The 26707-nt window shown below is 43.4% G+C and overlaps 2 protein-coding genes across 4 annotated transcripts in view; both read left to right on the forward strand.

Moving 5' to 3' along the window:
- The window catches only part of LOC308184976 (uncharacterized protein), a gene marked incomplete at its 3' end in the record, with an annotated part of 320479 nt that overhangs the window by 158719 nt on the left and 135053 nt on the right, over positions 1-26707 (forward strand). The gene's annotated exons all lie outside the window — the stretch shown is intronic.
- LOC308184706 (nipped-B-like protein) overlaps positions 1-26707 on the forward strand; it is a 196016-nt gene that overhangs the window by 72518 nt on the left and 96791 nt on the right. For all 3 annotated transcript variants that reach the window (XM_080572031.1, XM_080572030.1, XM_080572032.1), the window contains exons 5-7: positions 16985-17087; positions 18791-18942; positions 19955-20115. In XM_080572031.1, the coding sequence (XP_080428157.1) occupies positions 16985-17087; positions 18791-18942; positions 19955-20115 (416 nt within the window). The remainder of the gene's footprint in view (positions 1-16984; positions 17088-18790; positions 18943-19954; positions 20116-26707) is intronic.

A 26707-nucleotide genomic window follows, 5' to 3' on the forward strand; every position in this document is an offset into this window, starting at 1 on the left:
TAACTCATTCAAATATGTAAATGTTCCTGAGACTAGTCTTCCTCACTATGCTCGCTCGTTGAACCCAGTTCTTGCATGTGCTCAGGCCATCTCTTTCTTATCTTATTGTTTCAATTTAGGCATGCATACTAAGCTTAGTCATTTATGTATCTAAGGACCTATGCATACCATGAGTACCTCACCTATTCTTTTCAGACACATCCTCCAGGCCTGGGTTCATAGGATAATAGATTCATAGAATCATTAAGTTTGGAAAAGATCTCCAGGATTATCTGGTCCAACCACCCCTCTACCACCAGTATCATCCACTAAACCATGTCCCTAAGAACCACATTCAACCTTTCCTTAAACACCCCCAGGGATGGTGACTCCACCACCTCCCTGGGCAATCCCTTGCAATGCCTGACTACTCTTTCTGAGAAGAAATGTCTCCTAATTTCCAACCTAAACCTCCCCTGGCACAACTTGAGGCCATTCCCTCTATTCCCATAGCTGCTTATCTGCAAGAAGAGGCCGACCCTCAGCTCCCCACAACTTCCTTTCAGGTAGTTAGAGAGAGCAATAAGGTCTCCCCTGAGGCTCCTCTTCTCCAGACTCAACAACCCCAGCTCCCTCAGCCGCTCCTCATAGGACTTGTGTTCCAGACCCTTCACCAGCTTCGTAGCCCTTCTCTGGACACACTCCAGGGTTATCTTGCCCCCTTACCCTGTCCTGGGATACAATTCTGTATGGTTTTACACAAAAGGCTGACTAATTATTGAGTAAGGTAGCACCAGAGATGCAATGTTTCTAGACTTCCTTCTATCTAACTAAACATAGTCAAGGTTTGGCCTAACTGTTCATAAAACATTTCAGATTTAGTTCTATTATTCTGTCAGGGAGAGAACCATATGTCCTTCTGACTCGGTATCACTACAATTCCCAATGAAGGGATTAGAGCCCTCCACAAAATATGAAACCAGATATTTCTGCTTGAAAGGGGATTATAAACTCCTTATTTTTCCCAAGGTGTCATAAAGATAGCCTGTGATCTTAGCCAACCCCTTATGTCTGAGTATTTATGGAGTCTAACATCTGGAACTACAGTTCCCAGGGCACAAGTCCCATACCATCCAGAAGGAAGAGCGTTACGCACTCCTGGACCACATAACCAATATACTCCTCCTGGGGATATCCACCAATGGAGGCTGATAGGTCCACTTCTATGTCCATAATTTTTTATGATAGTGTCATTGGTAGTTTCAACTGCAATCATTGTTTTACATTGTCCAATTGGATTCCAGGAACCTACATACGATCCCTGGGCCACATTCTCCTTAGTTCTATTAATTGAGTGTACACATAACAGATTTTCTCTCTCAGTAGGATACGCAGGGATAGAGGAAAACTGTGATGGAGGAGAAATACTAGCATTTCTCATATTTAGCTCGAGTTTGCTAATTGCCACACTTCTGTCTTGTTTACAGTGAGTGGTATAGCATAGATAGGAGTTCCCTCGTGCTGAAGCAGGTACATGGGTACACACCCAACAAGATAATATATTTGCAACATGGGTTAAGTTTAAAGCTAACTGAACTATCGAGTTGTGTCCAAGTATTAGAACCGTAGGTCAACCCTGTTAAGGAAAATTATATTCAGAATAAAAATCATTTTGTTCTTCAGAACAGCAATTTCAAATCCTCAGTTGGTTCTATTTGCCACAAAGTCTCTTGTGCTTCTTCTGAAGGTAGGTCTCACTTCTTCTCTTCTGGTGGTGCTGCCTTTACACGAGTGTAGTGAATCCATGATTTGATCCCTTCCGCCTTGATTGCAGTGTAGGTGTGGAGCAAGATAGTATAGGGTCCTTTCCAGTTTTCCTTTAGAGGCTAGTCTTTCCACATTCGGATCAGCACCTGATGTCCAGGTCAAAATGGATGTACCGGAACATCCAGTGGAATTGGTAATCGCTCCTGTACATCTCTATGGAGAGAGGACAACATGTCAGACAAAGCAAATATTGCCTTACCCAGCCTTCCCCTCTAACATGCATTTGACTACCTTCTGTCACTAATTCATTTACTTTCAGGTTTTCTGCTAGTTGGATCTCTTTAGTGGACTATTCTGGTGGATTGAGTGAAGCCTTTGCATGGGGGGCTAACATGCCTTGTAGGTCTTCTGGTGCTCTTCTAGCTGCTTCTTTGGCTGCTAAGTCAGCTTTCCTGTTCCCTATTATTATGTTGTGATCACCATTGTGGTGGGACTTACAGCGCATTACTGCTACAGCTTTGGGCCTTGCACTGCCTGCAACAACTGTAAAAAATGTCTGGACCATGCTTGATTGCTGGTCCTCCAGCTGTTGTCAGTAATCCTCGCTCTTTCCAGATGGCTCCATGGGCATGCAAAACTCCAAAGGCATATTTAGAGTCTGTATAGACATTGAGTGTCTTCCCTTCTGCTAATTCCAAGGCCCTAGTCAAGGCAATTAATTTAGCTTTTTTGTGCTGAGGTGTTATGCAGATGTGAGAAACACTCTGTAGCCAATAACATAGTCTCAGGCAAGGATCTCAGTGAAGTAGCAATTTATTTGCGACTGCAATGGCGGGCATCCCGCAAGCAGGAGCACGCCTACTAGTTACATAGCACAGTTTATATACTTCACCTCTTGACGACCGGGACCCTCCCCTGTTTCCCCATTGACTGGGTAGTCTAGGTTCACAACCTATCCAACGCTTCACAGATGATACATGGCTTTCAGTTGCCCGCCTGTTATTTTTCAAGTTTCTCATGACTTTTTTTTTTTACTCTTTGAAGTGGTAATGTTTCTTCACTTATCTGACTTGACTTGACATCGTGATTTTCGCCTAATTGCACTAAGGAGTCTGGTTATTGTCTGCATTTTACAAGGTTGTCTGGTAAGCTTTCTTATCATTGCAAGAATATCTCAATACCACATTCCTTCCTCCTAAACACTGTAACATCTCTTTGCAAAAAACACAAAAACACTCTTTCTTACACCTGGTCGCATACATCCTAATCAATGCTTTTCCGTTGAATATCAATCTAGTACTTGTTTTCTCTCCCCACCCCCCCCCCCCCACCCCCCCGTTGTGCAAATCCAGGAAGCAGCTTATCTTTATATTGTACATTCCCACGAAGCAGCATACGTAGTATGCCTGGTACTTCCTGTGCTTATGTTACCAATTCTGGTGCAAAACCAACATTTTTATTCCCACAGTTCCCCCCTTTTCTTCTTTATAAATTGTTGATTTTTGCAAAACTTTCTCTAAGGTGTAATTTGGTAGATATCTTGCTCTTCTTCACTTTCTTTGCTTTCCATCTCCTCTAATATCATCATCTCATCTGAGTAGGGTGGTAGCTCCGTGGTGGTTTGTTTCAATAGTGCAGTTTCAATTAACCGCTGGACCAGTCCTCTCACTCAGGGGATAATGCAACAACCAACGGCTGTCAAAACTCCTGCTACTGTGATGAAGGATGTGAATATGGACACTACCATCCCTTTCCATTTACCAAACCAAGATTCCAACCATCCAGTGATGGAAGTGCCTGTTCCTAATTTTTCTGCCAATTCACTGGAAGGGTGGTAAGCCCTTGCAATGCTCTAGTTACTGTGCCATCCGGGGCAGTATTGTTGGGGATAAAAGTGCAACAACGGCTGCCCAGCATCGTGCACACACCTCCCTTCTCTGCGAGCATCATATCCATTGCTATTCTGTTTTCCCAAGCCATTCTGCTGGTGGCATCTAGTTGTTCAGCGATTCCTCTTATCGCATCCCTTGTGTGATTTATGAATCTCTGCTGATTATAATAAATGTAATTAATCCAATCCACATTCTTGTTGATTGTTACCCAACAGAACAGTGATGACTCAAACCCTGCGGCAATTTGATTTCTAGCTTTGTGTTCATTGGGAACTCCTCTAGGCACCCCAATAGAATCTATGTAGACTCTATCATCGAATGGTACTCCTAAGCTTCTTTTACTTCTTCTGGGTATTTTTGATGTTTCTCTTTGAAATGCCAGGGTGAAGGGTATAGCTAATTGAACAAGTGCACAAGTGCCTCCCCAATTAGATGGTAGGGTGGACCATAAGATCTTCCCTCCACAGTACCACCAGAGATCTGCCCTGGGGATCTCAAGTCTTGAGCAGTTTCCCATCAAGTCCTTGGTAACATTCAGGGTCCCAGTGCACAAGGCAAATTCTCCCAGATGCCGGGTAGCACTCACACCCTGCCGTGAGAGGCAAGCTGTATGGTTACCTATAGCTGTAGAGAATGCAGGGGGAGCCCTGATATTGCTATCACGCAAGGAAGGGAAGAGCAAAGAGAGAGACTTACAGGCCTCATTTCCCCAGGCAGTCTTTTCTTGGTACAATGCAATCATACATCGCATCCCCTGGGAATCCTTGGTCCACCCCAATGGGAAGGGCACTATCTGGGCAATCGGTCGTCCCGAGGCACAAGCATAGCAATTGCTATGGTTGAGACTCTGGACAGTATATTTGACCCATTCTATCCAGGCATTCACATCCCCATACCCTGTTTCATTTTCAAATGTCCTGCCTTTCATGAATGCCTGCTGGCTGGGCCTGATCCCCTGGATGCCACGCATGTGCCATGTGATCTCACCAAAGATGATTTGCTCCATGACTTTCCCTGGAACCAAGGCCAGGCTGACAGGCCTGTAGTTCCCCGGGTCCTCCTTACGGCCCTTCTTGTAGATGGGAGTCGCATCTGTAAGCCTCCAGTCCTCTGGGACCTCTCCAGATAACCGGGAACGCTTGTAGATGGTGGAAAGCGGCTTGGCAATCACTTCTGCCAGCTCCCTCAGCACCCTAGGGTGTAGCCCGTCTGGTCCCAAGGACTTGTGACATTCCAGATGGAGCATGGGCAACAAACAGGAGGAGCTGGAAGCGATTGTGTGGCAGGCTATGACCTAGTTGCTATAACTGAAACATGGTGGGATCACTCCCATGACTGGAGTACCGTGATGGATGGCTACAAGCTCTTCAGAAGGGATAGACAAGGAAGGAAGGGTGGTGGCATGTCTCTTTATATTAAAGAGTGTTTTGATGTTGAAGAGGTTGGGGTTGGCAATGATAAAGTTGAGTGTCTATGGATAAGGATCAGGGGGAAGGCCTGTAGGGGTGACATCTTGCTGGGGGTCTGTTATAGACCACCTAATCAGGATGAAGAGATGGATGAGGCATTCTATGAGCAGCTCGCAGAAGTTGCACGATCGCCAGCGCTCGTTCTCATGGGAGACTTCAACTTCCCTGATATATGCTGGAAATATAATACTGCGCAGAGGAAGCAGTCCAGGAGGTTTCTAGAGTGTGTGGAAGATAGCTTCCTGACACAGCTGGTGCAAGAGCCTACCAGGGAGGCACCCCACTAGACCTGCTCTTCACTAACAGAGAAGGACTGGTGGCAGATGTGAAGGTTGGGGACTGTCTTGGGCAGAGTGACCATGAAATTGTAGAGTTCTCTATTCTTGGTGATGTCAAAAGGGTAACTAGCAAAAATGCTGTCTTGAACTTCCAGAGGGCAGACTCTGACCTGTTCAGGACACTTGTTGCAGGGGTCCCTTGGGAGTCACTCGTGAAGGGCAAAGGGGTCCAGGAAGCCTGGACGCTCCCCAAGATGGAAATCTTAAAGGCACAGGAGCAGGCTGTTCCTGAGTCCCGTAAGGCGAGCTGGAGGGGAAGAAGACCGGCGTGGATGAACCGGGAACTTTTGTTGAGACTCCGGGAGAAAAAGAGAGTCTACGTCCTCCGGAAGAAGGGACAGGCTACTTGGGGAGACTACAAAGAAGTTGCTAAGATATTCAGGGAGGAAGTTAGAAAGGCAAAAGCCCATCTTGAACTCAGATCGGCCACTGCAGTAAAAGAGAACAAGAAATCCTTTTACAAACATTAATACAGTAAGAGAAGAACCAAGGAGAATTTCCGTCCTTTACTTGATGCAGCAGGGAATGTGATCACTGAGGATAAGGAAAAGGCTGAGGTTCTCAATGCCTTCTTTACATCTGTCTTTAACAGTCGGATCAGTTATCGTCAGGGTACTTTACGCCCTGACCTGCACGTCCCCTGTGATTCAGGTAGAGAATCACCCCCTGTGATCCAGGAAGAGACGGTTAGAGACCTGCTCCTCCATCTGGAATGTCACAAGTCCTTGGGACCAGACGGGCTACACCCTAGGGTGCTGAGGGAGCTGGCAGAAGTGATTGCCAAGCCGCTTTCCACCATCTACAAGCGTTCCTGGTTATCTGGAGAGGTCCCAGAGGACTGGAGGCTTACCGATGTGACTCCCATCTACAAGAAGGGCCGTAAGGAGGACCCGGGGAACTACAGGCCTGTCAGCCTGGCCTTGGTTCCAGGGAAAGTCATGGAGCAAATCATCTTTGGTGAGATCACATGGCACATGCGTGGCATCCAGGGGATCAGGCCCAGCCAGCACGGGTTCATGAAAGGCAGGTCGTGCTTGTCCAACCTCATCTCCTTCTATGATCGTGTGACCAGACTGGTAGATGAGGGAAAGGCTGTTGATGTAGTCTACCTAGACTTCAGCAAAGCCTTTGACACGGTCTCCCACAGTATTCTCCTTGGGAAACTGGCTGCCCGTGGCCTGGACAGGTATACTCTCCTCTGGGTAAAGAACTGGCTGGAGGGCTGTGCCCAGCAGGTAGTGGTTAATGGAGTTAAGTCCAGCTGGCGTCCTGTTACAAGTGGTGTCCCCCAGGGGTCGGTACTGGGGCCTATCTTGTTTAATATCTTTATTGATGACCTAGATGAGGGGACTGAGTGTACCCTCAGTAAGTTTGCAGACGACACCAAGTTGGGAGGTAGTGTCGATCTGCCTGAGGGTAGGGTGTCCCTTCAGAGGGATCTGGATAGGCTGGATTGCTGGGCTGAGGCGAATGGTATGACATTCAACAAGGCCAAGTGCTGGGTCCTGCACTTTGGCCACAATAACCCCATGCAGCGCTATAGGCTTGGGGCAGAGTGGTTAGAAGACTGTGAAGAGGAAAGGGACCTGGGAGTGTTGATCAATGCTTGGCTGAACATGAGCTGACAGTGTGCCCAGGTGGCCAAGAAGGCCAATGGCATCCTGGCCTGTATTAGAAAGAGTGTAGCCAGCAGGACCAGGGAGGTGACCATCCCCCTGTACTCAGCTCTGGTGAGGCCGCACCTTGAGTACTTTGTTCAGTTATGGGCCCCTCACTACAAGAAAGACATCGAGGCCCTGGAGCATGTCCAGAGAAGGGCAACAAAACTGGTGAGGGGTCTGGAGCACAAGTCTTCTGAGCAGCGTCTGAGGGAGCTGGGATTGTTTAGTTTGGAGAAGAGGAATCTCAGGGGAGACCTCATTGCACTCTACAACTTCCTGAATGGAGGTTGTGATGAGGAGGGGGTCGGCCTCTTCTCCCAGATAACTAATGATAGGAATCAAGGAAATGGCCGTAAGTTGCACCTGGGGAGATTTAGATTAGATATCAGGAAAAGCTTTTCCTCTCAAAGAGTGATCAGGCACTGGAACGGCCTGCCCAGGGAGGTGGTGGAGTCACCGTCCCTGGTGGTGTTCAAGAAGCGCCTGGACGAGGTGCTGCGAGATATGATTTAGTAGCTTAGTGGGTAGTATTGGTGATAAGAGGATGGTTAGACTAGATGATCTTGTAGGTCCTTTCCAGCCTTGTGTTGCTATCATTTCTATGATTCCTCATTCAGGTTGGGGATAGCCAGCAGTTTCCTTTGGCTTCCATCACCGCTACAACTGCATGTGGCACAAATAACACCAAAGGTTGTCCCAAACTCAGTTTCCTTTCCTCTTAGACTAGGAGTCAGTCACTGCTACTGCCCTCAAACAAGACAGCCATTGTCATTTCGTCTAGCTGTTTTGAAAAGTAGTCCACTGGTCTCCTGCTCCCCAGTGTCTGGGTCATCACCCCGGCTGCCACCCCCCTTTGTTCATGAACAAACGGTTGGAAAGGTTTTTCCATGTTTGGCAGCCCTAGGGCTAGTGCTGACATTCGGGCCCTTTTTATATCATCAAATCCTTTTTGGCACTCAGCAGTCCACTCCAACACATTTTCTGTCCCCTTTGTTGCTTCATACAATGTCTTTGCTATTAGCCCAAAATTGGGGATCTAGATTTGACAAAAGCCTGCCATCCCTAGGAATCCTCGCAATTGCTTTTTCATTTTGGGAACAGCAATTTGGCATATAGCTTCTTTTTGCTCTGGACCTAATGCTCGCTATCCTTGAGAAATACCAAGCCCCAGGTACTGTACTTTCTGCTGGGATATCTAGGCCTTTTTCTGGAATACTTTGTATGTGGCCATTCCCAGGTAATTTAACAAGCTAATAGTCAACTGCAATCATTTTTCTTTGGTTGGGGCTCCTAGCAACAAGTTATCGACATATTGCAATAATTTCCCTTCATTCTTGCTTTGCCAATTATTTAAATCTGCCGCCAAGGCAGTCCCAAATAACGTGGGGGGCTTTTCTTGAATCCTTGTAGCAGTACTGTCCAACACATTTGGGTCTTTTTCCCTGTCGTGAGATTTTCCCACTCAAAAGCAAATACAGTCTGACTGGCAGGCTCCAGGGGTATACAAAAGAAGACATCTTTAAGATCCAATACTGTGAAATAAGAATCTCTTTTGGATAGTGTTGTTAGAAGGGTATACGGGTTTGGCACTACAGGGTGGACGTCTGCAGTTATTTTGTTTATGGCTCGCAAAAAAAACCAAAACCAAACAGTTCCTTCAGTGTGTCCAAACGGTTCCTTCAATGAGTAGAAGATAATTTTCTGACACAGGTGGTGGAGGAACCAACGAGGTGGGGGGTGCTTCTGGACCTCGTTCTTACCAACAGGGATGTGCTTGTTAGGGATGTGAAGGTTGGGGGCAGCTTGGGATGCAGCGACCATGAGATGGTGGAGTTCAAGATGGAACTTGGTGGAAGAAGTAAGGCAAAATGTAGGATTACTACCCTGGACTTTGGGAGAGACAACTTTGACCTCTTCTGGGACCTACTTGGTGGTATCTCATGGGCTAGAATGCTAGAAGGCAAGGGTGCTTGCATCCCCTGGGAATCCTTGGTCCACCCCAATGGGAAAGGCACTATCTGGGTAATCAGTTGTCCTGAGGCACGAGCATAGCAATTTGACCCATTCTATCCAGGCATTCACATCCCCATACCCTGTTTCAGTCTCAAATGTTTGAACTGCCGCATTTCAAAGAGGGCCTCCTGCTTTCTCTCCTGTTTTCTCCTTGAGTTTCTCCCTTTCTCTGATGGTAATAGAGGATTGTTTCCATACAGCTGTTCTCAATCTGGCTGTTGGGTCTCTACCAGTTATTTGTTCTCTCTGCTCAATTGTCCTTGGGCAATTAAATCTCTACAAGCTAACACCTCACAAGCATCAAACATGACAGATTGTGGTACATAACCCTCTGTCACATTCACCCATATTTTTACGGGGTATCCCATCTTACTATTATCTGGTCATGCCTTTTCCAAGTTGCCAATTGACCAAGGCCTTCTCTGAGGCCTACAATCACTAAAAAACAAAATTAATAGTTGATTTTTCCCTGTCATTATTTTTAACCCTTAGGTTTCCAAATAATTATCAATACAAAGAATAAGATGTACACTACCACTATAACAACCCCCCCTTGGGAGCACTTCAATTCACTATAGGTCTGTCCTTTCTCTCAATCACAAGTCACACTCATTAGTTACCTGTGAAAATAAAAGGTTAGTTTACAATTGTAAGCTTTTATCCAGCTCAGAGTCCACTATGAGATTTTTCTCTTTGATTTCAACTTTCAGCAATTCTTCTGTAGGAACAACTTCCCAGGTACTAGGGTCGACGTGTGCTTTCACTCGAGTATAGTGAGTCCAACCTTTTTCCGCAGTTCCTATGGCTGTTTCAGTGGTTAGTAGTACTTGGAAGTGTCCTTCCCATTCAGGCGTTAGTTGATCCTTTCCAGGTCTGATTCAGGACCCAATTTCCTGGTTGATGGTGGTGAATGGGGAATTACAAAGGTGGGGTTTGAGCCAACAGCACACGGGTCCTGAGAGATGACAAAGAAGAAGACAACCCCAGAATACAGTTCTTAAGAAAACTCTCTTGTTTCGAATTGTGGTATCTCATCCCTTTTGCCCAGACAGGGTAATCCAAACAGCATCTCATATGGTGAAATTCCTATATCGTTTCTTGGTGCTGTTTGAACCTGCAGGAGTGCTAAAGGTAAGCATTTTACCCAAGGAAGTTGGGTTTCCAACACTAATTTAGTTAATTGCTTCTTTAATGTCTGGCTCATTCACTCTACCTTCCCAGAAGAGGAGGGGTGCCAGGGGGTGTAAAAATCCCGCTCAGTCTCTAAGGCCTGCATTAACCCTTGCAGTACTTGTGAAGTGAAATGACTTCCTTGATCTGAATCAATGTTTTCAGCTATCCCATATCTAGGGACTATTTGCTCCAGTGATACCTTAGCCACCGTGTTTGCAATGGCAGATACAGAGGGGAAAGCTTACACCCATCCAGTCATGTGGTCAATTAGGACAAACAAGTACTTAAGTCTCCCTGCTTTAGGTAACTCAGTAAAGTCTACCTGTATACTTTGGAAAGGTCGAATCCCTGGCTCCCGTCCCCCTCTAGGTGGGTTACGAATGACCTTTTTATTTACCTTTTGACATATGGTACGTCCTCTGCATATTTGCTTCACTAAAGTGTATATTCCTACACAGACATACTTTCTTAGCACAACATCACACATTGCTTGCATCTCCCAATGACTCTCTTGATGTAAAAGATTAATATTTGCCTCATTGATGCTTTAATCAGCATTTCTCTCCCATCAGGGAGTATCCATTTTCCCTCAGACTTCGTGGCTCCTGATTCCTTAAAAGAAATCTTTCTCTTAAAACTTTTTAGTTCTTTCTTAGTTTTCAACAATTCCCTGAATCCTCTCTGGATTTATTCTCCGTTTTCCCTCAGACATTAGATGCCTTAAATACCTGACTTCTCTTTCTACATATAGTAATTTATTTTTCAATACTCCCAAGCCCTGCTTTCCCAGAAAGTTGAATGGCTTGTTAGTGGCTTTCCTCACAACTGTTTTCTCCTGTCCTGACAATAAACAATCATCCACATATTTGTAACAGTAATTCCTCCTTGGGAGGTTGGAATTCCTCCAAAATCTGTTCTAGAACTTGCCCAAATCAATTGGTGGCCCTGTAAACCCCTGAGGTAAAACCGTCCATCTGTATTGTTGCTTCCGCCCCCATTTCAGGGTCTTTCCAGTCAGAGGTGAATATATCTTTGCTCTCAGGGCCTGAGAGCACTCCATTAATAACAGTGTTATTCCAGTCTAACAATTTACTATTTGAATGCCCAATTTCATCATCAAATCCCTTCCCAACAAGTTAGTCCCTGCCTTGGGTACATACAATAATTGCCCAGAGATCATTTTATCCCCTAGTCTCAGCTTGGTATCCCCCAAAGGTGGCACTGTTATCCCAGCCCCTTCTACCCCCATCACATTTAGGGTTTCATTAGTTAATTTAATCCCTGATACTTTACAGGCCAGTAATGACCTAGCTGCCCCAGTGTATTGGGTTCGATGGCAAGGTTCTGTGGGGGCTGCAGTGGCAGCCCCCACGAGAAGAATCCAGAAGCCGCCCCGTGGCAGATAAGGGACAATTTCATCCTGCCCCAAAGGGGCCCACCGCTGCCCAGAGCCAAGCCATGAGCAACAGTCTGTGCCTGTGTGAGAGCACATCCACGAAAACAAACAAACAAACAAACAAACAAAAACCTGCCGCCCAACAGCAGCTGGGAGAGTGAGGAGCCAGAAACCTCCCCGCAGACACCAAGGTCAGTGCAGAAGGAGGGAGAGGAGGCGCTCCAGGCGCCGGAGCTGAAGCCCCCCCGCAGCCTGTGGAGAGGCCCCTGGTGGAGCAGGCTGTCCCCCCCGGTCCCTCCCCCTTCCCGATACTTAGGAAACTGACCAAACACCACAGCAAATATACCAAAACTTCTAGACTGTTACTTAGATAGTGCCTACATCCTCTTTCCCTGCTCATTCAACTTTCCCAACTCATTCAAAAAACAGCTCTGTCAAATATTACATACCACACCTTTAATACCTTCAATAACCCTTTTTAACACTTCTTCTTATCTTTCTCCAGCCTGTACTTTCACCAAAGTCTCAGTCATTGGCCAACTTCATTCCATACCTTTCTCCCTCCAGGATGCTGAAACAACATATCAGTATAACATACTTCATCCCATTTTCCTTCTCTCCTCCTTCTTCCACTCCGGATATTCCTATTTGAAGTGGCCAGCCTGGCCACACTTAAAACGTCTTCTCAAAGCCTGTTCCTGATAGGATTCAGGCTGCAACACAGGTAGCTTTCCTCGCCTGCCATTCCTTCATCTCTCTTCCTCTCCTTTCCATCCTGGCCCTGACTACCTGCTACACTGTCAATACCATTAGTTTCACTCTCTGCTTTTCCTTCTCATCTCCCCTCCTGACACACACGTTCAGGGCCTCCCGCAGGAGGGCCCCCCAGTGACTGTTCACTACATCCCCCCGCCTTCTGGAACATTTTCTGTGTATCTTGCCAGGCTTTAATCACAAAATGAACTTTCAAGAGCCCTTGGGATACTGGGTCCTCAGGATTCATCCCTGAGTACTTTCTCATTCTGACCCCAAGTCTCTCATATGATTTCTGTGTTGCACACTGTTATTATTACAACCGGGGTCGGCAAGTGGGTATTTCTGCCCTGCCGGTATTACCCCTGGTCCTGGAGGATGAGCTCTTTCCCATTTTTGTATAGCAGCTCTCCTCCTGATCATTCTCATTTCTTTCCCTGTAAACAACATACTTAATATAGACTTCATTTCCCACCCCCAAGAGTATAAGTTAGGTCCTAGGAACTGGTCTAATTGTTCAGCTAGCCTGATGGGGTCCTCAATTAAAGACTTCATCTCCTTCTTAAAACTCCTAATCTCTCTGCTGGTAAGGAGGGGGGGGAGCTCACCTAAGAGGATACACAGTTAGTGTTAGTACTGTTAGTATAAGGGAAGGCAAAATTCTCAGTATCTCTTCTACCTTGTTCTAATTCTTGCCAGAGCCTAGAGTACGCTCTTCTCTAGGGACAGTGTTAATTGCAGTCCCTGTCTCCCTTCCTGGAGCGACTGCTGCTGCCACCGGTGCAATATTAGAATTATGGGGAGCATGACTTGTCTCCTTCTCCAAACAAAGGAATCTTATTGTTTACATATAAATTTAAAGCCTGAATTTTCATCAGACCCATATTTTGGCCAAAATACTGCTGTTTCCTTAATTGGTTCTTTTGTCCAGACTGATACACAATATTTAACCATTTTCTTCTTTTATCATTTCCTCTAATTTTGGGATTATTTTTCCAATTTCTTATCATTCTTCAGGAAGAACTGTCGGTAGGCACCCCCCCAGGGATATCTCCCTGTCCCCTGGAACCCATATTTTCCCATTTTTCCTAGCCCTTGTCAGTGTGCTGCTACAGAAATTTCCCTCCTGCAGGGTACCACACACTAACGTTCCGATTCTGGAAAATGGGGGTGTACTGCCAAGCACTTTACTGTGCAAGGGCTTACTGTACACCAGATTTCCCGAGACTCTTCCTTTCTCTCTCTTATCTCACGCTTCGTCCTTCTCCGGCCGCGCCCCTCGGGGAGCTACGGAACCACAGATCAGGACTCCATACTCGCTTCGTACAAAAGTACATCTCAATCGCATATCACACAGAGTCTCACCCGACCCCCAAGGCAATACTTAATATTTCTTACCTTGGTCTGTGCACAGAGTTACCGGATCAGTTCTTAAACCCGGAGTGCCTACCTTCTTCCCTTCCCCACTACTTCAGGGATCCTGCCTCTTTAATCAGTCTCGGGCCCTCTGTCAACTCTCCGCAGAACCGCCACCGTCGATGCACAGGACCTCTGAAATCAGCGGGGCATGCCTTCCTGCTGCTGCGGCGGTGGGGCTCCCCGGTAGGTGACTGGATCCTGGACGAGCCCCCAAATTGTAAGAAACAGTCAGTAGCCAATAACTTAGGCTCAGGTGAAGATCTCAGTGAAGTAGTAATTTATTCGCGATTGCAATGGCGGGCATCCCACAAGCAGGAGCGCACCTACTAGTCACATAGTACAGTTTATATACTTTATTTCTCGATGACCGGGACCCTCCCGTTTCCCCACTGAGTGGGTAATCCAGCTTCACAATCTATCCGATGCTTCACAGACAATGCCTGGCCTTCAGTTGCCGGCCTGTTAAATTTCAAATTTCTTTTGACTTTTTTACTCTTTGAAGTGGTAATGTTTCTTCACTTATCTGACTCAACTTGACACCATGATTTTCACCTAATTGCTCTAAGGAGTCTGGTTGTCTGCGTTTTACAAGGTCGCCTGCTAAGTTTTCCTATCACTGCAAGTATATCTCAATACCACATTCCTTACCTTTAAACAATGTAACTCTGCAAAAACAACATTTTTATTCCCACACCGGTAGAAGAGAGTCATTGACATACTGGAAAGAGCCCAATGTAGGGCCACCAAGATGATGAAGGGACTGGAGCACCTCTCTTATGAGGAGAGGCTGAGAGAGTTGGGACTGTTCAGCCTGGAGAAAAGGAGGCTTGGGGGGAAAATCTCAGCAATGTTTATAAATACCTGAAGTGGGGATGCAAAGAGGACAGAGCCAGGTTCTTTTCATTGGTGCCTGATGACAGGAGAAGAGGCAGTGGACACAAACTGGAGCACAAGAGGTTCCGTCTGAACTTTAGGAAGCACTTCTTTACTGTGCAGGTGATATAGCACTGGAACAGGTTGCCCAGAGAGGTTGTGAAGTCGCCCTTCTTAGAGATGTTCAAAAGCTGCCTGGATGTGGTCCTGGGTAACCACCTCTGGGTGCCCCTGCTTGAGCAGGAGGTTGGACCAGATGACCTCCAGAGGGTCCCTTCTAGCAGCAACCATTCTGTGATTATGTGCATAATACAAGAATGACGTAGTATGTGGACATGTGTTTGTTTGCTTTGGTTTCCTGTCCTCTTTTTCCTTCTCAACACTTTAGCGCTGTCTTTCAGGATATATGTGTTGGAAGGTAAGCTAAAATAATGTTTTGCCAAGAGTTATTGTTCATAGCATAGCTTGCATTTCAGGAAGGACTTAAAATTCTCTTAAAGCTATTTACCACAACTCACACTTGTGCTTTTTTTTTATTTATTCGAATTGTATGCATCTTTCCAAAGGTGTCAATTACTTAGATATTTTTTCCATTTATACAAGAATGTTCCTGTTAAAGGGATAAACATTGCAGATGTACACTTCCAATAAGAGTGTCTGTCTAACTGAAAAATCACCAGTAGGTCAGCAGTCCTAGTTTAAACATGCATGATGCTATAATACAGTTTAGTCATAGATCACAGACCCTTTCTGTGATCTTGAGATGCATGTTTATGTAGTACATTCTTTGGCGTTTAGTAGGAATGCTAAGATGGACTTATGTGTATCACTTTTCTCCAAGCAAAAAAAGTATATATATATGTTAAGGTAACTTATTATAGGAATGTTTATTACTTGGATGATGTTTTCTCAGAACTAAACATTCAAAATTAAAGTTGCAGTTAAAAGAAATTCTTAAATATTAATGTATGGAAATACACAAGTAGAATCGTAAATCTGTTGCTTAGTGATAGGGCAACAGTGTAAAAAACATGCAAGATATTTTAGTGTTAATGGCCACAGACTAATTTCAGCTCCTTTTTAGACTAAATTTTTGTGCCTTATTTATATGCCTTCCTCATTTTCCTCATTACTTCATTACTTCATTGTTATTTGTCTTGAAATTTTGGAGATAGTTTTTTTTTGTTTTTATTTTTGTTGTTATCTCTATTGTGCCCCCCCCATGCCACCTCCCTCTTCTTTCTCTGCCTCAGCCCCCAATAGAGATAGAGGAGTGACAGTTGTCTGTCACAGAATAAACTGTAGATTTTTTTTTTATTTGAATTGCTTATTTAAAAAATCAATTACAATTAAAAAAAAACTTTTAAACGAAAACCCACCACGTCTGTGGTTCAAAACGTGTTTTAAATTTAGGAAGGAGAAAACAAATATGTTTTAAAAGTGTTTTAAAAGTATGGTCTTTGCTTTAGCATAAAATGAAACCTCATCTGTATATTTTATATAAAATTACACGGCATCTGTATATGGGCATGTTCTGTCAGCTTTCTGTATGTTTCTGAATGTTAGGAGTTAGTAGTTTGACAAAAATTTTGTAACTAGTATTCTATGCTCTGGTTAGAGTGTCTGCAGCACGTGAACCAGCGTGCAGTGAGCACTCAGGGAACTTCTAGCAGAAAACCTTTGTACAGGAAATGTCCAGGGGACGACTTACAAATGCATCTCTGTGATTTGTACCTGCGTACAGTAGTTCCCTTGTCACATACCTCTTTGCAAGAGTATCTTGCACCACCTCTGCATGAGGTGATTGTTAGCTATACTTGCTCAAAAAACAGGAGATAAGTTTTCTGTGTTCTTCTGTTTTGTTGTAAAGTTCCCGAATCTTTTAATCATTGGCACAATCAGTACTGTACGCACTAGTCTGGGGTGTGAATATATATCCTGTTATAAGATGTTTCTATTTACTAACAGGTTTTGACTTGGGAAGTTTAAAGAACTTAAGAGGAAGGAAGTCCTCTTGAAATTTCAAAACTTCAGGGAGTGCTTTTCCATATCATAGTGTAAAACAGACATCTTACATATAATCAATCTTTTAAATGTTATAGACATTAACATCTTAAATAGTTATAGACATTAACATCATCTACCCACAAAGTTGCTAATCTCTTTGTATATAATCATTCCTGAAATGAGAGACTTTTTTGATTAAAAAGGAAATGCGTGTAAACTAATGTTGCTGTGTTCTTTTTAATAGGGATGATGATGTCATCGCAGTTTAATATTTCTCAGAATTCCATGCGTGGTAGTCCTGCATCTTCCAATTATCAACAAACCACTATCTCACATAGCCCTTCCAGGTAATGCTATGTTTAAATGGGGGTAGAGAGTGGGCAGTGAACTTCACATGCTTCCTACAGTGACAGTCAATTCTTGCTGCAAGTATGTGAGTCGAAGTAAGATCAGTGTTAAGATAAATCCTGCATTTGTCTGACAGCAGGGTGAGTTTCTGCACCTGGAAAAAAAACAAATATAGTGCTTATTCACTTTTTGCCAGTGAATTAATCTTTGTACTATAAGGACTAGTCATGATTCCCGACTCTCTCCCTTCCATGATTTTGGCAGATTTTCTTTCCTGCGTAAAGAATCTCCCTGCCTCCTCCCACCCCTCCAGTTGTACTCTCTCTGTTGCAGAGGCTGACAGTGGTGGCAGGAGGATAGGAGAGAAGAGGCGTTCTGGCATGTATAGCAGTGCCAGCCTGACAGGAGGATGAGACAGAAGGCTTGTTAAAGCATGGAGTACTGTTTTAACAGTAGACAAAAAGACCATCTATAGGAGGATAGGCCTAGTAGTTTGGCCAGCAGCTTCCTCTTCAACTTTCTAGTTCTTTTTCAAACTTTGAATGTTAGCAAATAGGGCGTACCTATTATCTAGGTCTTTATTGATATAATAAAGTACTCTGGATTAGAGGAAAGATATCTGCATGCAGTTTCAACCCAGTTACTGGGCTGTAATAGATTTAATCTGCAGCTATTAGACATCATTATTAAAATAAACTGTTATTTCACATTTCACTTCAAGTTAATGTAATTGTTTGGGCAAATAGAAAGCTTTATCATAGAATCATTCAGGTTGGAAAAGACTTCTAAGATCATCTAGTCCAACCTTTTTTATAACTGTAAAAAAAACAACTACACTGTCAAGAGTGATTTTATATATATATATTTATTCACTTTTATATCTAAAAGTGATTTTGAAGAAGGTTTTATGAATTATGAATGTTACAATGTGCTATGTCTTCTTGAAATCCTTGTTTTAAATATTTTGCTGTTTCTTTCTGCGGAAGCTTACCGTCACAAAGTTGCTATCCAGAACCGAGGGTTGTGAAAGCATGTATTTGTTTTATTTTTATTTTGAAAGAATGTAAGTTATAATGTACATGTATTATTGTCACAAGCCTGATTTGTATGGCATCCTATCTTTAGGATCAGTCCAAGGTAAAGCCAGTGAAAGAATAAGCTGTATTCAGTGGACTTTGGGTCAGGTCCTACCTAACTGCCCATCACATTCCTATATTTTGGTAGTATAGTTGCGCAAGATAAAGTTCTTTGAAATCTTACTGGAAAAATCATATTTAGAGTAGATGGCTCCTTGTTGATCATAGCAAGCTTATTTTTATTTGATAATTAAACTTTATCTGTCATTTTCATTCAAGCTTCTAATAAGCTAGAACTGACTTCTGAAAATTACATATTTTAGTAAATATTTGTAACTTGTGTTGTTGTGTCCTTTCACTAAGTGGGGATCTTATGAACGCTTTCTATTCTCTTCTTTAGTTTTACTAATACAGTTCCTAACCTGTGGCTCTTAAGTAGTAATTGAAGTTGGGAAGGCATTGATAGCTTTAAATACTGCTTTTGAAGAGGTTTCTTGATTGCTTTGGAATTTCATGTCTTTCCCAGAAGTTATAATGTTCTAGAGGTATAGTATTTCAAAAGGAATAATAAAATTGTCTAAATTTGCTTTTACAACTTCTAAAAACTTTTAAAATTTTATTTTTAGCCGGTTTGTGCCACCACAGACAAGCTCCAGTAACAGATTTTTGGCACAACAGAACAGTCCAGTGCCTAGTCCATATGCACCTCAAAGCCCTGCAGGGTACATGCCATATTCACATCCTCCGAGTTACACACCACATCCTCAGTTGCAGCAAGGTAAGTCTGTGATGTTTGTTATGTTCTCTTATCTCATGTCAGCTTTGCCTTCATGTGCATGTTTCATGGCTCTTGATTTCTTCGAAGTCACATGCTTTTTTTTTTTTTGTATTTTTAGCTTTGTTTACCTAACTGTACAGAGTAATAATATATTAAACAAACAAACAAAGTAAAACATCTTCATTTGACATTGCTCCCCTATGTACACCTATTTTACATAATTATCATGTATATATGACAATAGAAAAATCAAAACAAACCAAAACACTTTTATTTGATAGTTATGGCCATCATTTATCTCTACTAGCAAAAACATCATTTTTGCCAGTGTAACTAAGTTTTGCTGCCATCTTATTTAGCCTTACCAAACCTTTGTAGTGTAGACTAGACTAATGCTAAGTTGGCTAGAATTAGACTCAAGTTATGCAGTAACTAGCAAAGATGACCTTCAGCATGAATGGATTTCTTTCTTTTTCCCTTTTCTAAATACAATCTTAAACAATGTGAACACTGTTAAAGTATCTAGGCATTTTTTGTTGGTAAGTAGAATTCTCATTGGATTCTTCTAAATAATCTGTTTTAAAGTTTAGTAGTGTGCTTGGAATATGTATATAGCTGTTCTGTATGCAATGTTGCATGTCTCATGAATGCCTTGAAAGCTTCATATACTGACGGGAGTGAATAAAAATTATGTAAAAGAAAATAGTTTTCTATAATCTGTAAGAAAATGATACTGAAAGTAATTAGGATAGATGCGGAGATAGCTTGGCTAGCTTGTATGTGAAATTTGGATTTTTGAATCCTCTTGAAAATTATATCTTAGATACCTGATTTTATTCAAAGCATTTGTAGCAGAAGGATTCAATCAAGAAAAAAGGATTTTTGTTCAGATTCCAGACCTCTTGTATCTAACTCACTATTATCCACTATTATGATGCTTTCTGTGGAACCTTTAAGAGTTAATGAGTGTATGTATATATCAGTATAATTATTTACATTTTTTATATTTCAGCTTCAGTGTCCAGTCCCATTGTCACAGCTGGGATGAGGAATCTCCATGAAAATAAAATTTCAAGTCAATTGTCTGGAAATTCAGCTAATCATCATGCTGATAATTCTAGACATAGCTCAAATGAAGACTACCTACAGATGGTGCACAGACTAAGTAGTGATGTATGTAACCTATATCAATTTATTATGATAAGTCAAATATGTGTTTAGCTGCCTCAAAAGTCAGATACTTTACTATGTTGTTGATATATAAAACCACTGAAAATATAATTAAGTTTCAGACATACTGTGCAACTTGAACTTGTGAGATTTTATGTTTTCTAGAAGATCTCTCTCCTTTGGAACAGTTTATAACATTCTGTTGAAATTATGAAAAGTAAAAAATCTTATTCATAAGTTTATTTTAAAGAAATGATAGTGTCGCTATACTTATTTCCTCAATATATTGATGCAGACAATACTGGATTCTAAATAGGTGTATAGTTAGTTTGTCTAGTTGCAGATCCCTGCAATTCTTGATTAGACCTGACATATTTGAATAACGTATTGGGTAGTATTATGGTGTTCATATAGACATTTTTTCTTACTGGTTTGTATGTGCTTTATGGGCTGTTTTTTTTGTTGTTGTTGTTTTGTTTTTTTAAAGAAATTTTCCCTTAGTGGCAGAAATGCTTCTTTCAAAATTTTTGTTTGTTTGTTTGTTTGTTTTTTCTTTTTTTTTCTTTTTTTTTTTTTCCAACCCCCCTGCCATGGGCAGGGACACCTCCCACTAGACCTGGTTGCTCAAAGCCCCATCCAACCTGTCTGTAAACACCTCCAGGGTTGGAGCATCCACAACTTCTCTGGGCAACCTGTTCCAATGCCTCACCACCCTCACAGTAAAGAATGTCTTCCTAATGTCTAATCTAAAGCAACCCTTTTCTAGTTTAAAGCCATTCCTCCTTCTCCTATCACTATATTCCCTGACAAAGAGTCCCTCCCCAGCTTTCCTGTAGGCCCCCTTTAGGTTCTGAAAGGCCACAATTAGGTCTCCCCGGAGCCTTCTCTTCTACAGACTGAACAACCCCAGCTCCCTCAGCCTTTCTTCATAGAAGAGGTGCTCCGGCCCTCTGATCATCTTCGTGGCCCTCCTCTGGACTCATTCTAATATGCCCACATCCTTTTTGTGCTGGGGGCAACAAAGCTGAATGCAGCACTCCAGGTGGGGTATCACAAGAGCAGAGTAGAGGGGGACAGTCACCTCCCTTGACCTGCTGACCATACTTCTTTTGACACAGCCCAGGATATGGTTGGCTTTCTGGGCTGCAAGCGCACATTGCTGGCTTATGTTGAGCTTCTCATCAACTAGCATCCCCAGGTCCTTCTCCTCAGGGCTGCTCTCAATGCATTCTCCACCCAGCCTGTATTTGTGCTTGGGATTGCTCTGGCCCAGGTGCAGGGCCTTGCACTTGGCCTTGCTGAACTTCATGAGGTTCACACAGGCCCACCCCTCAAGCCTGTCCACGTCCCTCTGGATGGCATCCCTTCCCGCCAGCGTGTCAACCACACCACACAGCTTGGTGTCATCAGCAAACTTGCTGAGGGTGCACTCAGTCTCACTGGCCATGTCAGTAACAAAGATGTTAATCAGCGACGGTCCCAGTACCGACCCCTGAGGAACGCCACTTGTCACTGGTCTCCACCTGTGGACATTGAGCCATGGATCCCAACTCTTTGAGTGCAACCATCCAGCCAATTCCTTACCCACCAAGCGGTCCATACGTCAAATCCATGTCTTTCCAATTTAGAGACAAGGATATCGTTGGGAACATGGTCAAATGCTTTGCACAAATCCAGGTAGATGATGTCAGTTGCTCTTCCCCTATCCACCAATGCTGTAACCCAATTGTAGAAGGCCACCAGATTTGTCAGGCACAATCTGCCCTTAGTGAAGCCATGTTGGCTGTCACCAATCACCTCCTTATTTTCCATCTGCCTTAGCATAGTTTCCAGGAGGATCTGCTCCATGATCTTGCCAGGCACAGAGGTGAGACGGACTGGCCTGTAGTTCCCCGGGTCTTCCTTTTTTTCCCTTTTTAAAAATGGGGGTTATGTTTCCCCTCCTCCAGTCAGTGGGAACTTCACCAGACTGCCACGACTTCTCAAATATGATGGATAGTGGCTTAGCAACTTCATTTGCCAGTTCCCTCAGGACCCGCAGATACATCTCATTAGGTCCCATGGACTTGTGCACCTTCAGGTTCCTTAGACGGTCTCGAACATGATCTTCTCCTACAGTGGGCAGTTCATCATTCTCCCAATCCCTGCCTTTGCCTTTTAGGCTTAGGCTGCGTGGCTAGATTTTCATCTTAATGAGAATCTCATCCTGTGGATGAAGCTTCATGGTAGTTATTCTTTATAAGCTTGACACAATTTCTTAACAACTCTTAAGGGGAGAGCACTTAAATTTCAGTTGGCGTTTTTTGACTAGCTCTTTGAACAGTCTGGTCATAATGATGCCTACAACAGTAGGCATAACAGTAGTTACAAAACCTCATCAAAAGCTTGTGGCAAATAGGCCTTTTTTCCCCTTTAAGTGTTTATTTCAGTTTACAAAATCTGTGGGTAACCTTTGTTTCTAAATTAGCTTGTGGAAGCAAAAGAAGTGTTGCATTGAACAAGTGTGTTATTAACACCAGGCTCTCTAAATCCCTTACCAGTGTTAATACTGTAGAACTCCAAGAGTGTCATTAGTTTTACTTTTTTGTTTTATTTTAAATTATAGAATTATGCTGATTAAAATTATTAGCTATGAAGTAGTATCTTAAACAAAAGTTTTGTGATGAAGAAATCTGTCATAATACATAATCATCAGATGTGTTTTCTCAGTTTTTGTTTCAGCAATGCAAATTCTTTAAATCAGAAAGCTGTTCTTGACATTAAATATATATAAATATACCCCATCTATATTAAAGGTACACTGTCAAGAGAATCTTGGTTTTGTTAAGCCAAGGTTTTTGGAAAAGTTTAATATTAGGATAATTTATTTCAGTGTTTACATTTCACAATATTTAAAAATGTTCAACACTAATTTTGTTATTCAAGCAGTGCAGCCACATCCTAGTTCTCGAGAACTTAGAAATTAAACTCATTCAGAACTGACAGGCTATGAAAATGTGAAACATACATTCATTGTTCAGTTTAATTGGAGAAGCACTCAATTTAAAAAGCAGTAAGCCTCTCAGCAGCTGCCACCTGCTGAGAAGTACACAAGGTTTGGGATGTATTCAGGGTGGTGGTTCCTGAAGGGGGGTTTTGGGCCTCGACACCCTCAGGCGGAGGGAGGGACTGACTGGCAAGCAGCAGGTCTCACAGGAGGGGCAGGTGAGAGTTGGGCAGCGCCAGTTGCACCTGCTGTGCCAGTTCAAACCACATGAAGCACATACCAGCAGTTGCCATGTGCTGAGAGCAGTGCAAAACTTACGAGGTATCTGGTAGGTATCTGAGGAGGTTTTTTCACTGGTCCACTGGTCATAATCCCTCCCCGGGGAGCTCAAACAGTGGTGACCACTCAACAGAAAGCTATGTCCTCTGTGGTATTTACACCCACTGGGGCCAATGCAGCTACCCAGACAGAACTCCCAAGGGAGCGTGCAGCCATCCAAGTCTCCAGCTGCAGGATGTGCCTAAGGTTTCTACTGGTGTCTGAGGCAGTAGCAAGAATACCTGTGAGAGGCGTGCCCAGGCAGAACTGCTGAGCTTGGTGGCTGGGCTCCAGGAGATTGACTGGTAGATTCATACTCTGCCCTCAGTGGAACAGAAATGTCAATTAGGCATAACAGATGGCAAGGGGGATCCTGTACTCTCTCTCCACCAGGCAGGAGGCATTGACTTGAGGGATAGAGGTGAATGGAAACAAGTCTCTGCTCAGGGCAGTGGGAGAAGCTCCTACTTGTCTACTTTGCCTTCCCTTCCCTTGCCCTTAACACAATAAATTATGAGGTTCTGGAATTGGAAGGACAGGGACATGATGAAGTGGATGATGATCCATCTATGCAAGAGAAGTCACTGAGGTAGGTCATCTTACCCCCTGTATCATGACCACCTCCGTAAAGAAAATATGGTGGGTTATTGCTGTAGGTGACTACCTTCTGAGGGGACCAGAGGACCTGATCTGCCAACCAGACCCACCTTTTAGGGAAGTTTGCTGACTCCGTGGGGCTCACGTTAAGGATGTTACCAGGAAACTTCCTAGCCTGGTGTGGCCATCAGATTATTATCTGCTCTTGCTTTTCCATCTGGGTAGCGACAAAGTCACAATGAGAACTCAGGGGCAATCAAAAGAGACTTCAGGGTCGTGGAAGATTGGTGAAGGAACGTAGGTAGTATTCTCATCTATCCTTCCAGTTGTAAGGAATGATATTGAAAGAAACAGGTGGACCCAGCTTATTGATACCTGGCTCCAAGGCTGATGTCACCAGTAGAATTTTGGGTTTTGGATGGCCTATGCAATACCAGGTTTGCTGGAGCCTGACGGGATTCACTTTCTCAAAGGGGGAGAAATATTTTTGTTCACAAGTTAGTGGGGCTGATTTGAAAGAGCTTTAAACTAGGTTTGAAGGGTGAAAAGAGGTAAAATCAAGCTTACTAGCAATAAGCTATGGGATGGCATGACAGTATTTGTGGGACAATGTGCTGTCTTAGTCCCAGAGCTAAGACATCATTAGCATAAGTGAGACTTGGTTGGAAGAGTCCTATGACTGGAGTGCTGTGATGGATGGTTATTCATGATAAGTGATGATGGTTATTCATGATATTGTGATGATGGTTATTTATGATATTGTGATGATGGTTATTTATGATATTCATCTCCATGAAGATGGCTCTTCAGGAGAGGTGGGCAGGGCAGGTGAGGCAGAAGGGTAGTGCTGTATGTAAAGGAGGGGTTGGACTGTACAGTGCTTGCAGTTGGGGATGATGTGGTTGAGAGCCTCTGGGTAAACATGTAGGAGAAAAGCTAATAAAGCAGATGATGATGTGTGTCTGCTATAGATCACCCAGCCAGGATGATGATACTGAACGTAGCATTCTATAAGGAATTAAGGGAAATCTCTAGATCAGTTGCCCTTGTCCTTATGGGCGACTTCAACTTCCTAGATGTTAACTGGGACTGTCGTACAGCAGACACAAACAGGTCCAGTGAATTCCTGAAGCACACTGAAGATAAATTTTTGATACAGGTACTAAGGGAGTCAACTAGGAAAGGTGCCCTCCTAGATATGTGGTTTGTAAACAGAGGTGGTCTTGTGGATGAAGTGGTGATTGGTGGCTATCATGGCCACAGCAATCATGAAATAGTTGAGTTTAAAATCTTTGGTGATATGAGAAAAACTGTCAGCAAAGCTACTACCCTTGATTTTGGGAAAGCGGACTTTAGGCTGTTCAAGGAACTGGTTAGTAAGGTCCTCTGGAAATCTGCTTTTGAAAGCATTGTGGTCCATCAACGCTGATCACTTTTTACAAGCCATTTCTTAAGAGTGCAGGAGCAGTCAATTCCAATGTGTTGGAAGTCAAGCAAATGGGGCAGAAGGCCAGCTTGGCTAAACAGATATCTCCTTCAGGAACTTAGGTGAAAAAAGAAAGTGTATGGATTTTGGAAGCAAGGTCAGGCTACACAGGAGGAATATAGAGATTCTGTTCACTGTTGTAGGGAGAAAACATGTACAGCCAAAGCTCAATTGGAGCTGAAGCTGGCCAGTACTGTGGTAGTTAACAAAACAAAAAGGCTTTTTAAAGTATGCTAACAGCAAAAGGAAGACCAGAGATAACATTGGTCCATTGGTTGGTCACCTCACAAATAGGGTTGAAGATAAAGCAGAGACATTTCATATATTCTTTGCCTCTGTCTTTAGCACCAATGACAGGTCCTGGGACAAGATCTGATGACAAGGTTACCCACCTAGTGGACAAAGGGAAAGCAGTGGATGTGGGGTGTTTTTTTAAAATTTATTTTAGCAAAGCTTTCAATACTGTTTCTCACAGTATCCTTCTGGATAAAGCATCTAGCATACAACTAGACATTATATACAGTACAATGAGTGAACAATTGGCAGAAGGGTTGGACTCTGAGAGTTGTAGTAAATGGGGTAACATCAGGCTGGTGGCCAGTCAGTAAGTGGTGTTCCCCAGGGCTCAATTTTAGGGCCAGTTCTATTCAATGTTTTTATCAATAACCTGGACACGGGAGTTGAGTGCACACTAAGTAAGTTTGTGGATGATACTAAATTGGGAGAAGTCATCCATTCCCTTGAGCATATAGAGGCCTTGCAGAGAGATCTTGATAGATTAGAGCACTGGGCAATTGCCAACTATATGAAATTTAACAAGAGCAAATGCTGGATTCTGCACTTGGGACAATGTAATTCTGGGTGTACATACGTACGTACTGGGGGACTAGTGGCTGGAGTGCAGCCCTGCAAAAAGGGATCTGGTGGTTTTGGTTGATGGTAAGCTCGATAGGAGTCAACAATGTGCCCTGATGTCCAAAAGGGCCAACCATTTCCCTGGGGTGCTGCATTAAGCACAGTATAACTAACCAGTTAAAAGAAGTGATTGTCCCACTATGCTCAGCACTGGTGTGGCCTCACCTCAAGTACTGTGTGCAGTTTTGGGCTCCACAATATAATGATGATATAAAACTATTAGAATGCCTCCAAAGGAGGGCAACAAAGATGATGAAAGGACTAGAGAGTGTGACATATGAGGAGTGGCTGAG

The sequence above is a fragment of the Anser brachyrhynchus genome (assembly GCF_964034855.1).
Source record: "Anser brachyrhynchus genome assembly, chromosome: W".
In the NCBI taxonomy this organism is placed as follows: Eukaryota; Metazoa; Chordata; class Aves; order Anseriformes; family Anatidae; genus Anser; species Anser brachyrhynchus.